The sequence below is a fragment of the Globicephala melas genome, chromosome 8 (assembly GCF_963455315.2).
Source record: "Globicephala melas chromosome 8, mGloMel1.2, whole genome shotgun sequence".
In the NCBI taxonomy this organism is placed as follows: Eukaryota; Metazoa; Chordata; class Mammalia; order Artiodactyla; family Delphinidae; genus Globicephala; species Globicephala melas.
The window spans coordinates 45,453,997-45,470,016 of NC_083321.1; the positions used below are offsets into that span (position 1 = coordinate 45,453,997).

Genomic DNA, 16,020 nt, shown 5'->3' on the forward strand with positions numbered 1-16,020 from the left:
CTGTCTCGAAATCTCCCTCCTAACCTTCTCCTTTTTCCTCGTCTGTATTTTCACTGTTTTTCCATTCCTTTCATTGTCATAGAATCTTAATTACAGGTTTCCTTCTTATGTTATTTACACTGTGTGCCTTTCCCACTCTGATGAGCCAGGGTTTAGACTGACCTTCACCTTCTCCTTCACCCTTTTTCAGTGAGGGTGGTCACTTAGCGTTCAGCATGCACGTTGAAGAGTTCCTAAGCCAGGGGAAGCAACCTTTTTGACGCAAAAACCAGTTAAGAAAAAATGAAGATGTGAATTGCTTTTCATTTAAAATTACGATAGCTTTTATGCCCCATGGGGAAAATGCAAGTATTTGCAACTTGGATAAATTATCTTGTTGTATAGAAAAATGCCATGAGAAAATCTGCCTCTTAAATATAAAAATGAAATACCTGGGTATATTTGAGAAGTAGCCACATGGAGGCAGCTTTTAAATTTTTCATCCTTTACGTTTTCATAGCCCTTTAAGTTCCTCTACAGTGTTATTTTATCCTTGAAATAACCTCCAGGACAGGTACTTTAGGAGGCTTTGAGAGAGGATGTAACTTAGCCAAGATCACTTAGCAGCCAAGAGCATAATTGGGACTAGGATTAGGTCAGTCCATTTCAGTGCAGCCTTCACTGAATATAGCTTATACCTCATGCACTGTGCTAGGCATAAGGTCACATCCATAAATTCAATATACCCTGTCGTCACGTCCAACCCAAGCATCTCTTTTCCTTCTCTCCTTTGTTCTGAACAGAGTAGAGAGAACAATACCATTGCTTAGGAAATGCTCATGCTCTGAACAACACTGCACTCCCATGGGTGGGATGAACTGTATCACTTCTTCCCTGAAACAGTCCCCTTAGCCAGACCCTGCTGGACAGATCCAGGGTCACATGGTTGCTTAGGTGACAAGACATAAAGAGTTTGGTTCAGTTACATTCAGATTCAAGCTGCAGTCCTACCACTTAGTGTATGATATTAAGCAATTCAGGAAACTTCGTAATTTTCAGTGTCCTCATCTGTAAAATGGAGATAATAAAAAGTATTCTAGCTTTAGAATAGTTATGGGGAATGAATGAAATAATATATGTAAAGCACTTAACTTAGTAAGTGGCTCATTATTAATAGGAGCTCAATAAATGTTAGTTCCATTATTATTGTTGAGGTTGTTGTCATTATTGTTGCATAATACTCCACTGAAATGGGAGGAAAGTCTACATTTGTATGTAAATTACCTTAAGCCAGGTTGCTTCTCACTGGCCAAAGGCAAGCAGATAAAGGAGAATGTGTCTTAGGCCTAGACCAGTAACTTTCAACCTCTTTTGATCATGGCTCACAGTAAGAAATACATTTTATATCTATATGTATACATATACATTTTATATCACAAAGGTAGTACTAAGTCACAATGCAAAATGTATATAGACTATAGCGAAAGTTTCATGAAACAATATTCATCTATACCACATGCAGTGCTCATAGTATTTTCCACTCTAATCTGTTTCACTTCCTTAAAAATACTGGTTTGACCTTCTAAAATGATTTCACAAACCACTAAGGAGGACCCTGCAGTCTGGAAAAACACCGCTCCAGGTCGGTGTTACATGCTCAGGACAAGTATTTGACACCTAGGAATCACTCAGGAAGCTAAGCAGACCTCGCCACCAATGCAGTAGTGTAATGCCTTTGGTTAACGTGATTGCCAGATGGACTTACAGTTCTCCAAGCCCTGCTGGCCCCATATCAGTACAGCCCGTTTTCTCATTGCTGATTTTCTGCTAGGTGATAAACACTTGGCAGTTTTTCATTAATGAGGCTCTGTTTGAGAAAGTGCTTAATTTTTTTTTAATTAATACCCTTTTCATTCTTTCAGGGCAAATAATTGAGTTGAAGGTATAGTAGAGAACTACAACAGCTCATATGTATCAATTTTCAAAAAGAAAATAATCAACAAATGTTTGCAGTACCTAGATATCAGGCTCTCAGCATGGATATAAGAGTAAATGTGATTAGGTCCCTGCCCTTTGGAGTACACAATCAAGTAGAATAAAATGTGCAAGTAATCACAGTGCAATGGGATCAGAGTTCAGATAGAGCTGTCTGCAACTCTAGGAGGACAGTCAAGAATGCTTTTCAGAGGAGTTTACATCGTTCCTGGATCTTAAGGAATAAGAAGTTTGTCAGGTAAAGAAATGGGAGAAGTCATTCTAGGCCAAGGGACTAGCATAAGAAAATGATATATTTAGGGAACAGCATCTCAGAATCAGGAACCAACCACTCAGGCTTCACTGTAAGCATTTAATGATCCATATTCCAATAGGAAAGCTTAAAACCTTGGCAGAAAGGAGAGTAGCTGGCTCGCACACAGGAGTCCCTGTGCCTTTTTCATGCTGTTCCAGGTCTTTGTTCTGTCTTGCAGTAGCATTCTCTGTGTATAATCAGCCAGTGCCTCTGGAACCCTTAGCTTTCTGACTTCCTTTGGCCACTAAAGCCATCAAGGCCCTTCATTTCCTACTTCCAAAGGAGTGAGGCAGAAATGAAAAATCACTTATGATGATTTTTCTTTTATCAAATTATGTCATATTTTATGCAGTTTTGAAATGGATAGCTTAATAATCCTGCCATTAATGTTTTCAATCCTCAATAAGTACAGAATCATTTTCCTTAAGTGATTTGAGCAGTTCCTTTACTCAGGAAAGAATATAACTGTAACTTACCGCTCACCATTATTGTTATTACCAGGTAAAGTTTGCGATAAGTCACGAAGCACTTTCTTTCTGTTGGAAAAAAACAATATTACTCAAATTACAAAAGTATTATCTTTGATACTGCCTATCATTTTGGTGCAAATAGGGATTTTAGGAGAAGTCATTACGTCAACCATCACAAGCTGTATTTTTAGTGGCATTGGGTATTGTCACAGGGTCATACATTTTTGCTGCTTGTAACTATCTATCTGCTTATGGAAAATAAATGGAATTTCCAAATGAAAAGAGGAAAAAAAGAAGATAGTGTGGCAATGCTTAATGCTCTACTGCAAAAACATGCCCTTTGTTATTCCAAATGGTTGTTAGAGGTTCATTCCTGATATGATGGCCTTGCTCAAAGAACAAACATGTTGTACAACACATCGTATTTGCCAATCAGTCAGCCTCCTTAAATACTAGGGCCAGTGTATTCACCCCTCCCCAAATTCCTTAATTTTATTATAAAAATTTGTTTCTCACCAAATGACAACCTCCAAAAGCTTATTCCATTTGGTATAATTTTTTAGTGGCACTCTTTGCTGCGCTGTCCATTTCATTGTGCTTATAATATTTATAAACAAGTGCTGAAATTTCATTTAACAGGCACTCAGTTCATCTTTTTGTGTGACCGTGCAGCTTTTTATTTGTTAATCAAATCTTCTGCTTTTAATATATTTACATTTTTCCCCTATCATTAACTTAATGTTTAAAATTAACCTGTTCTTTTCTTACTCCATTTGCTCTGATGTTTGCTGCTATATACATTTCATTCCTTCTTCCTTCTTTAATCTTGCCTACCAGTGCATGGGTACAGAGATAAATGTTTTACTCAGTCAAATCCCAAATCTTCAGCTAAGGGAAGAGTCCATTATCAAGGTACTGTATTATCTGTCCTGATGTGTCACTCTTTTTAACCATCTTCATATGAAAGCATATGTGTTACAAGTGACTTTTTTCACATTTGTTTGTCAAATTATCTTTATTCTCATCCACATTCTGAATTTCCTCTGTGATGCCATTTACCGAAAAATTAACACTTGCTGTAACATCTAAGAAAACTCATAGGTTGTAATAGAAAGTTTCATCCATGTTAAGCAGAAATTTACAATACCTTTTCTTGAGAACTGGTCTCCTGACCCTATAGATGCTTATAAAGAGAAGCAGATGTGACATTATCATGATGACTTGTAGTCACCTAGAAACATGGCTTGATTTAATATTTGGCAAAGATTAAAGCTTCTCAAAGAGCCTTTCCAAATCTAGAGAATGCACTTTAGGGAAGCAGTGGCAGTGTTATGCACCACTGTGACTCCATCACCAGCCTGAACGCTACAGTCTGTGGGCATTTGTAAGGAGCTCTGTCAAATTTGGGACTTATTATATGCCTTTGTGTTTAGATATTTGATATTTGATAGTCTCACTTGCATATTAGAAATCCTTGATTTTTCTAATTAATATAATTAAGGTCAACTTATGAGATCCTTCCAGTAGCTTAGCTTGACCTTTCCCTTAGAAGACATCTGCTTCTGACTATACCTTTTAAATAAAGCTTCCTAAGATTCAGTGAAATGCACATTACTAAATTTATAACTTCTCACTGTTTTTCCTGGATACTGGGGGAAAAAAGACTAAAATATAACTTATACTGACTTAAAATTACATTATTTTGGCATGATACACAAATATTAATTCTCAGATGTTAGTGGGTTTAGTAAAGTTCTAATTTATTTCTTAATGTGGTTTTATGGTTAAATTGACTGACTAAAGCAGAATAATGTTCCTTCTTTTTTGAAGCCCTGAGAAATTTACTCCACGTTCTCCTTCCTAGGCTTCATTATTGCATCCTGCCCACATTTTTTCTTTCCTAGAGCCAGTGCACTCTATTTATGATACCAGTATTTACTTATAATTACTGAATTTTTATCAGTATACAAAAATAGAATTGACTTGGGTGACTTATTAGGTTCCTCTGAGCCAAATGATTTTTGAAATACTATATTAATAATGCTTATATGATGCAAAAGTAAATGACAAATGACCAATATGATACATGATTACTTAGATGAATTAATTTGCTGTTACCTCTAAAACTGTACCCACAGAGCATGCATCTTTTCCCCTATTCAGTGTCATTCTCACATCAGATTATCTCACTCAATTGTTTTGACTTTTGTGAAGGTGTTTGGGCAAGTCTTCGCTCTAGCGCTCGCCTGATCAGCTCTCCAACATCCTTCGTTGATGTTGGCGCCCGGCTGGCAGGCAAGGATCACTCGACGTCCTTCAGTAACAGCACTTACCTGCAAAACCAGCTCTTGAAACGCCAAGCAGCCCTTTATATATTTGGTGAGAAGTCGCAGCTAAGGGTAAGATTTCTTTTTCTCACTTAGAAACTTCATGGATACGTGAAGGCAGTGTATAAAACTTATTTCATAAACCAGCTTTCCTAGAAATTTTTTTTTTCTTTTTTGCTGCATGGAGTCTTAACCTGGAGTTAATAATCTTTAAAAAAATTAGCTCATGTATATGTATACATGTATGTCTACCTGTACTTATATAGATAGAGATACACATGCATACACACAATGCATATTTATTAGGCATGAAAACAAGTGCTTATTCATAATCATTTTTAAAATCAGCATAAATATCATGAATATTAGGGAGTGTACATTAAAAAAATAAGGCTTATCCAGGCTGTGTTTTTCCACTGTCTTAGTTCAGCTTCCATAGGAGTCTGTGCCCATGGCAAAACAGATGTTTTTGTTCTTGTAAACCTATTGATAAAGCTGCAGGAAGGAAGAGTGGAAAGAAGAGCATGGCACTGCATATGGAGGCAAGGGAAGGCCAAGGCTACACTTCTTAAGTTACATTCTTTAAGGGTTCTCAAGACTATATAGAGTGACACGTCCTAAGACATGTCAGAAAATGTAAGATATTAGCTGGTAATCAACTTTATTCTTACTTTTTTTTTTTTTTTGGGGGGGCTGCATTGGGTCATCGTTGCTGCACGGGCTTTTTCTAGTTGAGACGAGTGGGGGCTACTCTTTATTGCGGTGCACAGGCTTCTCAATGCGGTGGCTTCCCTTGTTGCGGAGCACAGGCTTTAGGCGCACAGGCTTCAGTAGTTGTGGCTCACAGGCTCTAGAGCACAGGCTCAGTAGTTGTGGTGCACGGGCTTAGTTGCTCTGCGGCATGTGGGATCTTCCCGGACCAGGGCTCAAACCAGTGTCTGCTGCATTGACAGGCGGATTCTTAATCACTGCGCCACCAGGGAAGCCCCTTTATTCTTACTTTTAAATTATTATGTTAAAGAGCTTCACTATGCTCAAGTCCCATAAATTGTAAAGATAGTCTCTATCTCCAAAAGCAACAATAATTCCTTGGGGTTTAATGTTTTTGCAGTTCACACATTACAGAATAAATTTCATTACTACTGACAGGTGTGTGGGAAATAAAAGTATTTGGGGTTTTTGGGGGGGGGTTGTTTTTGTTTTTTATTTTGACTGTGCTGGGTCTTCATTGCGGTACGCGGGCTTTTCGTTGTGGCGCACGGGCTTCTCTAGTTGTGGCGTGCGGGCTCAGTAGTAGCAGTGCGCAGACTTAGTTGCCCTGCAGCATGTGAGCTCTTAGTTCTGTGATCAGGGATCGAACCCGCGTCCCCTGTATTGGAAGACGGATTCTTAGGCACTGGACCACCAGGGAAGTCCCTAAAAGTATTTGTTAATTCAGAAATCCCCTCAAAGTTTAGTCCAGTGCCCCAGTGAGCACTGGACAATCTAGACAGATGTTCAGCTGAACTGTAAAATGGAGGCTGTGAGCAGGATCCCACATGCTTGGTCCTCAGGATGCCAGTGACTGAGTCAGCTCTTCAGTGGCAGTCTGGCTTTGCTAGCTCTTCTCCCACTGCCTGGACTACTGCAGTCACTTAGTCACCAAGCTTTAGGGTAGAGGGAATGAAACTGCTGGGTAACGCTCAATTTTTAAATATGCACACGTGTCTTCTGATACAGCAGATAATTTTATATCCAGAAAATAGTTGGGACATTTTTCAACAGTAGTCCAGGGATGCCTGCACAGCCTCCTTGGCACCAGTGTCTTTCCCAGAGCACAGACTTTGCCCACTTCAGCACACCTCTTATTTATGATCTGAGTCACTCCCCAAGGTTTGTCTCCTGAATGCTCACCTCTGCTATTCCCTTTGCACATCAGTCCTCAGATAAGCTGTGTGATCATGCATATATGAGTAAGAAAGACTGACCAATTGGGACCCTTCCTCCTTTCCTCCCTCTCTCCCTCCCTCCTTTCTCTTTCTTTCTTTCATCAATAAAATACTGTATTTTAAAAACATAATTCCAAACATAATTTCTGGCACAATAGTTATTAGGATTTTTGTATATTCCTTCACATTTTGCTTTTTATTAATTCAACTGTGTCTGTAGGGTATGGGTGCATATCTGTCTGACGTGTGCCACAGTCTAGCCAGCACAGCGCTGCCTAGTTGCAGCTCCACACCTTTTTATCCCAACAAAGGAAACATAGGAAAGCAAATAAGTGAGAGTGACTCATTCTAAACAATCTGGAATTGCCCTTATTTACCTTTTTTAATTCACATACTTTAATATCTTATACTTAGTAACAAATTCTTCATAATCTTAACAGTGTGTCGAACACGATGGTTGATAACTCCTGCTTTATAAGGTAGGTATACCTAGCTCAAGTATGGTTGGGAAATGGAAAGGAATCTAGTTTTTCTGAAAAGTAAACTATTTTTTATATGTTTTAAAAAAAACCAATATGACACGACACTGTAAGTCAATTTTCCAATGAAAATTTTAAAAAATAAAGTAGATAACCAACAAGGGCCTACTGTATAGCACAGTGAACTATACTCAGGAATATAAATGTCTAAATGTCTTGGTAAATATATCTGGATTGTAATAATATGTTTTGAATTGCATAGAACGTTTAAAGCAAAAAAAGATTAAAAAAAAACTAACAGAAAAGAACTCATGTTCTCATAGTGCTAAGTTCTTTATCTCAAGCCATCTTTCCATGTTGTGTAATACATTTCATATTTATTTTAATCACTGCATAACTTTTTTTTTAAACATTCAGTCCGTTTTTTAATATTTATTTTCTTTTTATTTATTTTTATTTTTCGGCTGTGTCTGGTCTTCATCATGGCATGTGGGATCTTCATTGCAGCATGAGGGATCTTTTTGGCGTGGCACGCGGGCTTCTCTCTAGTTGTGACGTGTGGGTTTTCTCTCTCTAGTTGTGGCGCGTGGGCTCCAGAGCGCATGGGCTCTGTAGTTGTGGCACGCGGGCTCCAGAGCACATAGGTTCTGTAGTTTGTGGCACGCAGCCTCTCTAGTTGAGGTGCACAGGCTCAATAGTTGTGGCGCGCGGGCTTAGTTGCCCCGCAGCATGTGGGATCTTAGTTCCCCTACCAGGGATCATCCCGCGTCCCCTGCATTGGAAGGTGGATTCTTTACCACTGGACCACCAGGGAAGTCCCATAACTTTCTGTTTTGTTGGATGTTTCGGTTTCTTTCTTTATCATCTATATGTAAAATTGCAGTCACATTTTCAAGCATATAGCTTTTTATTTTTATTTTTTATTGGAGATACAATCCACTAGAGGATTTTTTCGTACATTTTAGATTATTTCTTTAGGCTAGCTTCCTAAAAGTGGAATTACTAAGACAAAGAAACTTTTTTTTTCCTTAATATACATTGGTAATGCTGTTTAAGAAAAACAACTTGGGGGTTTTTACTTTTTATTTTAAAATTTTAATAGGCCTTTAAAAAATAAAGTAACCAATATAAAACATGAAACAGACCCAATATGTAAGTCTTTGGCAGCAATTTTTTTTAATTGTGGTAAAATACAAATAACATAAAATTTACCATCTTAACATGTACAGTTCAGCAGTGCTAACTAAGTACATTCATATTATTGTACAGCCAATCTCCAAAAAGCAGTTTACTCTTAGAAAAGCAGATGATCCAGTAGAGTAATTTGGGCAGAATGTGAAGAAAGTGAAAAGAACATGAGAAAATTAATTCATTCTTTCTTTGGCGTAAGAAGTTAGAGAACTTTTAAATCGTCTTCAGAAGTAGGCAACTAGATTATCAGAATAAACTATTTCAATGGGCCACCAATTTAGCATTCTTTAGTTAAAATTGCGAACTCACATAGAAAAAATTCCATATGGATTAAAAATATAAATGATAAAAATACTGAAACAAAGATTGATATATGTGTCATACTGAGTGAAAAATAGTCCAAAAGTTAGAAATCAACAAAGCCTTTCATGTTTTACTGTATATGTATTTTTTTATTATTGGCTTTAAAAGAATACAATATTAGTAGTCGTAGGGCAGTGAGATAGTGATTTTTATATTCTTCTCAGTGTTTATCTCTGCTTTTTTTTTTCATTTTCACAATGACTATGTTTTACTTGCATAATAAGAAACAAATGTGTATGTCTATAAACTTTAATTTGTAGAGCTCTGGAACCTCAACAGCATATTACCTTTTAATTATAATTCACATCTTGGGGAGACTTAGTTTACAGTTTTAGATTAATCATGCTGTCAGGCGTCATTGGTTCCTCCTTAGACCTCCAGGTTCATGGCCTTGTAAGTAGCTTATATTTGGTCCTATAAGCTCCATCAGGTTCCAGTCTACTAGTAGCCTCTTCAAGTTCTCAGAATGACAGCAAGCTAAGTCAAACCACTAGACTTTACTGAATGGCTCTTTCCAGCAATACTGACACATTAGCGAAAAATGATTGACTTTCTTGATCCACTGCAGCCCCTGCAGCTCTTTGGCCTCAACTAACTGTATATCACTAAGCATTACCCTGTTGAAAATATTGTTTTTTTTACCTATAACACGTCGTCTGCCTAATTCTCTCTGCATCTTCATCCACAGAACTTCAAGTTAGAATTTGCTTTAAATTGTGAGTTTGTTCCTGTTGAATTTCATGACATCCGACAAGTGAAAGCCAGTTTTAAAAAACTGATGAGAGCTTGTGTCCCAAGCACCATCCCTACTGACTCAGAAGTGACCTTCCTGAGAGCCCTGGGAGACTCTGAGTGGTTCCCACAGGTAATGTCTGGAGCAGCTTATCTTATAACTCAAGAAAAGAGAGGCCCAAGGGTATACAGAATTGATATTTGAGGAAAAAAATATTATGTTCCCCACTACCTGACATTCTCCCTTGATTGTGTGCCCTCTGTAAAGGGCTTTCAGTTCCAGGGAACCATGTGATACAGGAAATGAAGGGGTAGAATTCTCCATGCCTGGGTTTTTCTCTCTGTTGTTGAAACTTGCTTGGTCTCCATAGGATGCTAAGAAGGAGATTATTATTTTTAGATGGAAACTTTTTGATATACAACAAATTTAAACAACATGTATGTATAAGGCTCCTGCTCTGTTACTAACAGAGTGAGGATCCAGGACAGGATGTGATTGCTAGGTGACTCCAAGGGGCTTTTCCTCTTACTTTCTCACTTTCTATTTGTCTCTGCCTGTTCTGTGTCTCTGGACTGTGGCTTCACTCCCAAGCCAGCCCAACAAAGGCACATTGGTTGCCCTGAAGCCTACCTAAGGTTTAGGAAAAACCACATATCCTTCTTTCAGCTAAGTCAAGCTTGGGATGTTTTTAATTGAACGCTTATTGAGAAATTAAGGAGAAATAGTTATGCCAGCACACCTAACCCACATTTCTTCCAAACCACAGAAAGAAAGGTGTTTATGACATGCATGTTTTAGACACTGATGCAGATATTTGGCCAAGAGCCTCTCTGCAATACAGCCTTCAGCCTTGTCTTTAGGCCCCTGGTGCTATGTCCATTATTCCTTCCCCCCTTGTAGGAGCACACAGCCCCTCTATCCCCTGTCCACATTGACCTCCAAGCCTCCCGCCTTTTTTTTTTTCCTCCTGCTTCTCTTGAGGAGGAAAAAGGGTTGTTTCCCACAGTACATTGGACTAAAAAGAAAAAAAAAGCCAGGAAATGATGTAAGTACCCAGGGCAGTGACTATTCTCAAGGGTACTTAAACTCTAGGAAAACAGCCACATATACAATTAGCTATTATATGAGGCTGTGTTAATTACTGTTAAGGCAATTCAGGATACTTTGAGTACCCATGGAAGGAGCTGATCAATACCCCCTGCTGTCCCTAAGTTATAAGCCCCAGCCCCAAAGTGTTCCTACCACTCAACCTATCCATCTATGTTTCTCCTATTCTGTGTTCTACTCCTTACTTCAAAGTGGATTCATATCAGAAGTTAGTGACTAAAAACAATGGAAAATGTTGCCCCACTTGGGATATTGGCAGTTTAAAAGTTAACTCAGAGCACGTGCTAAGCCCAAGAGAATTCAGGCCTGGTAATAGTTGTGTTATAGGAACAGTGAATGAGGACCTTCCCATTCTTGAAGAGGACATGTGCCTTGTTCCTGTGTTTAAAATAGCCTAGCTCTGGGATGAACTGAGAGAGTGACTTGGACTTATATACACTACCAAATGTAAAACAGATAGCTAGTAGGAAGCAGCTGCATAGCACAGGGAGATCAGCTCGGTGCTCTGTGACCACCTAGAGGGGTGGGATAGGGAGGGTGGGAGGGAGACGCAAGAGGGAAGAGATATGGGGATGTATGTATATGTATAGCTGATTCACTTCGTTATAAAGCAGAAACTAACACACCATTGTAAAGCAATCATACTCCAGTAAAGACGTTAAAAAAATAATTTAAAAAAATAGCCTACCTCTGTTTAAAATATGGGGGTGGGAGTGTTTTGTTTTAGTTCAGAGTTGGATTCATTCTACAAGTTATGTCAAGTAATGTTTAAAATTTTTTTAAACCAGAATGTTACACATTTAGTTTTGAAATCTATGTGCTTTGCTCACACCCTAATTGTTCATTAGGGACTTGGAGTCAGTTGTCTTGGCTTAAAAAGCTGAGCACAAATAAAAGTTTTCTTCCCATTTAATACACAGTACAAATACTTTAGTATAGAATTCACATTTGATAGAAGCAATATCTTTTGTAATTTCTCTGGGGAGATGCATTATATATATTTTGTAATATTTTTCTTTCTCCTGAGATTTTTTTGTAGGTATATTTTCTCTAATATTAGAGGTTTTTTAAATGAAAAAAAGTATACAATTCAGTACTTTTTAGTATATTTACAAAGTTGTGTAGCCGTCGGAAATAGAACTCACTATATCACATAAGAACAAATTTTAAATCTAATAACTATGTTGCGAGGGCCACATAGAGCCTCACTCTTTTCCACTGGAAAGAATTATAGCTCTTCTGCTTTGAGGGGAATCTTGTACGGTCAGTTTATTTCATTAAGTATCACTTGAACACATTGTTTTAAAATGTGTCATTGTTTAATCTTGATTTTGACAAAGAACTTTAAGTATTTAAAATTCATATGATTCTTTTGTCCAAATATTTTAATCCCTAACTTGTTTGATTATCTAAGGTTGATAGCAAGTCTGTCTGTTCTTGGTGCTCAGAAAGCACTTTGTCTAATTGTGGCCTCCTTTCTTAACTCTTAGCTTCACAGGATATTGCAGCTTGCTGTGGTTGTATCAGAAGTACTTGAGAATGGTTCCTCAGTTTTGGTGTGTTTGGAAGAAGGCTGGGACATCACTGCACAAGTAAATTATTAAAACATATTTTCAGATATTTAATTTTATATTTGTATTTTAATTCAGTTATTTTAAAATTCTGCAGATGAATCTTTTGTATAATGACTAATGTGTTTATGGACAGAGAAAGTCCTCTGTTAAACACCACCTGGTATCCATCAAAAAGCTCTGTGCCGTGAGTTTCCAGGCCCTACAGAGCCTGGAGCTCTGGCTCAGGGCATCAGGCTCCCACACCACAGAAGCATCATGCAAGCATGACCAGCGGTGTAGGACATGGACCATCCTTCCCATGTTTTGTCAGTCCTTTCTCTGGTTCTCTGTAAGCCCCTTCTTTACTCACTCCAGAGTGAAAAGGAAAAGTACGAGTATAATCTACAGTAAAACATTAATCTACATCTGCCAAAAAGTAGATGTAGGTTTGAACTGATCCTCTGACCTTATTAATTAACCTAGAAGAAGGCCACAGTCAGCAAACTGGCCAGGCAAGGATTAAATTCTTAATTCTCCTCTGAAGGAAAATGTAGCCAAAATGAATTTGAGTCTCAGTTTTTAATGGAAAGTTTGTAGAATTAATTCACTTAGCTGTCCTGGAGCAGTTAGTGAACAAATTTGCCATCCAGGTAACTTTGCTTGTTAATTAGCTGTCAGTCATCAAAAGGAAGTGCTTTGTCTTAGAAGCAGGAATTTTTCAGGACTGAAAGTAATGAAGTATCCAACCTGCTTGTACCCTAGGTGACCTCCCTGGTTCAGTTACTCAGTGACCCCTTTTATAGGACACTTGAAGGCTTCCGGATGCTGGTCGAAAAAGAGTGGCTCTCTTTTGGTCATAAATTCAGTCAGCGGAGCAGCTTGACCCTCAGCTGTCAGGGCAGTGGTTTCACTCCAGTCTTCCTACAGTTCTTAGATTGTGTACACCAGGTAAGTAGAGCAAGCTTAAATCGACTTGATACGAGAGAAAGAAAAGACCTAGCATTTACTGAGCATTGCATTGCTGTGCCAGGTACCTTTATGTCACAGCTCTGATGGACTCAGCCGTAAGACTTGCTAAAATCTCAGCAGTAGCTTCCTGGAAATGGAAAAGAAAAAACTAGTTGGTTTCTGAAACTAGGCTAGCTGAGCTGGCTATCGAGCTGGCTCCCAAGTGAAGTGGGCAGCACTCTAAATTACCATCTAATGTAACGGAGCAAACTTGGCTTGTTCTCGAAGAAGGTTTGATCTAGTGTAGAACAGTAAAACTCTCTAGGTGTTGGCCAAGCCTGAAATCCAGCACGTGGTCTTCCCATTTGGGAAGGACCCTACTTTATGCGTGAAAATATAGGAGGTAGAGCTAAACCCCTAGAGAAAGAATCAGGGCCCGACCAGGCAAGCCTCTGAGGTTGAGAACAATGGCTCAGTTCTACTGGGTGGCATAATTAGGGCTAATCAAGAGACCAGACAGAGGGCTTCCCTGGTGGCGCAGTGGTTAAGAATCTGCCTGCCAAGGCAGGGGACACGGGTTCCATCCCTGGTCCGGGAAGATTCCACATGCCGCGGAGCAACTAAGCCCGTGCGCCACAACTACTGAAGCCCGTGCACCTAGAGCCCGTGCTCCGCAACAAGAGAAGCCACCGCAATGAGAAGCCTGCACACCGCAATGAAGAGTAGCCCCCGCTCACCGCAACTAGAGAAAGCCCACATGCAGCAACGAAGACCCAACGCAGCCAAAAATAAATAAATAAAATAAATTTATTTTTTAAAAAAGAGACCAGACAGAAACCCAGGTATATAATCCAGTCAAACCCAGTAGGAGCTGGGAGTGGGGGAGATGTGAATGCTCTGGGCTCCCTCTTACCTTCATCTCAGGCCTTGGTCAGTATTGGGCTTGAGAATTGGATGGCACTGGGTTTAAAAGTTGAAGGCATTGGCACCAGTGGCTAAAATGGCCTAGAAAAAGTAAGGTTGACACTTATAGCCTGTTTCGTCTGCACCACAACAGTGAATGGGTTCTGGCATGTCAAACATATTTGTCAGAACAGTGATCCTCTTTGAAATTGAAATACATTGGCCTCAAGTGTCTGTTGGAAAGAAAAGTAAAAATGTTTTTAGGAACCAGTACTGGAACTAGATCATCTTATGTATGGTTATGTTTTGTTTTTTATTCCATTAATCACTTGATCAGCTTTATCAATTCACTTCATAATTTTTTAAAAAATGTATTTAAAGTGTATAATTCAGTAGTTTTTAGTATATTCAGAGTTGTGCAATTACCACAAGCACTTTCTGATTATTTTATCACCCCAAAACAAACTCCATACCCATTAGCAGTGACTTTTCCATCGACCCCATCCCCTACATACACAAACACTGGAGGTTATGTTTTTGATTGCTCCCATCAGCTTCTTAAAGAAAAGACCTATTGAATAATTTTAGTTGATTTGAGTAGTATCTGGAGAAGCTGGTCACAAGGTTGAGCTTATACTTTTAAACTCTTTGCAGCAAATTATATATTTGCTTCCTGTTTGAATATTAGCTTTTTTATTCAGACATCTTTCGACAAGTACATGAGGGAGAAGTTTGAAGCCCATTGTCTCTGAAACAGAAAGCTTAACTGAGACTAAAGGGGAGGAGCAAGCATTTTTTCTCACTTCTGGATAGCTGAACGCCTACAAGTTCTTCATGAAAGCACTTCTTATCCTGCACATTGTCTTATTATGCTATGCACAGGCTATTTCCTGCCTTCATGCCTATATCCCACTACCATCTGCAGTCATCATTACTGATATTTCTTGACCGCTTACTATGCACCAGGCACTGTTCTCAGCACTATATTTTATTCCATGATTCTAAGTAATCTTTGAACCTTTTCCTGGCCCCTTCATTTGTATTCTTATGAACCGTGTACAGACTTCTTCGGTAGCATCTGTACACTAGCATCTATCTATTTGTACGTGTCTGTTGCCTTCTACTTAGACTGAGAATTCTTGGGAGAAGGGTCTATGTTATATTAACCTTCATATCCCTAATATCTAATGCAATTATAATTTTAGTCTCTGGAATGTAGTAGACCCTCAATAAATATGTATAAATGAAAATTTGAATGACCACCTGGTTCAGCCTTGTTGAGGCTCTCACCACCCTTCATCAAGACCATCTAGGGTGTCCTGAGTTGCTAATAACATCTTCTGAATGCTCAGATATGAAGCTGTTACTCTCTTTTACAAAAAACCTTTAAAGCAGACAAACAAAAACTTTCAGTGGCTCTACATTTCTTAAAGAATTACTCTTCCTCATGTCCAATTTGAATATAATAATGTCAAAATTTCACTTGAAAGGTTCTTAAGGCTCCTCACTGGATGCCTCTGTTGTCTTAATAAGTACACTCAACCAATTTTACCCCTGCATTGAAATAATATCACTCTTGGGCTTCCCTGGTGGCACAGTGGTGGAGAATCCGCCTGCCAGTGCAGGGGACATGGGTTCGATCCCTGGAAGAAGTAGTAGTCCGGGAAGATCCCACATGCCGCAGAGCAACTAAGCCCGTGCGCCACAACTACTGAGCCTGTGCTCTAGAGCCCGTGAGCCACAACTACT

At 38.9% G+C, this 16,020-nt stretch overlaps 1 protein-coding gene and 1 long non-coding RNA gene across 6 annotated transcripts in view; one reads left to right on the forward strand and one right to left on the reverse strand.

The window, feature by feature from the left end:
- Window positions 1-16,020, forward strand: part of SBF2 (SET binding factor 2) — a 469,751-nt gene that overhangs the window by 425,428 nt on the left and 28,303 nt on the right. For 3 of the 5 annotated variants that reach the window (XM_060303511.1, XM_060303512.1, XM_060303513.1), the window contains 5 exons: window positions 3,577-3,651; window positions 4,954-5,138; window positions 9,716-9,892; window positions 12,358-12,459; window positions 13,183-13,368. In XM_060303511.1, the coding sequence (XP_060159494.1) occupies window positions 3,577-3,651; window positions 4,954-5,138; window positions 9,716-9,892; window positions 12,358-12,459; window positions 13,183-13,368 (725 nt within the window). The remainder of the gene's footprint in view (window positions 1-3,576; window positions 3,652-4,953; window positions 5,139-9,715; window positions 9,893-12,357; window positions 12,460-13,182; window positions 13,369-16,020) is intronic. The other 2 variants (XM_030831355.2, XM_030831356.2) reach the window with 1 other exon arrangement.
- The window catches only part of LOC132597680 (uncharacterized), a 50,447-nt gene continuing 46,839 nt past the window's right edge, over window positions 12,413-16,020 (reverse strand). Inside the window, exons 2-3 of the long non-coding RNA XR_009564898.1 lie at window positions 14,282-14,373; window positions 12,413-13,516 (exon numbers count right to left, since the gene is read on the reverse strand). This is a non-coding gene — a long non-coding RNA (uncharacterized lncRNA). The remainder of the gene's footprint in view (window positions 13,517-14,281; window positions 14,374-16,020) is intronic.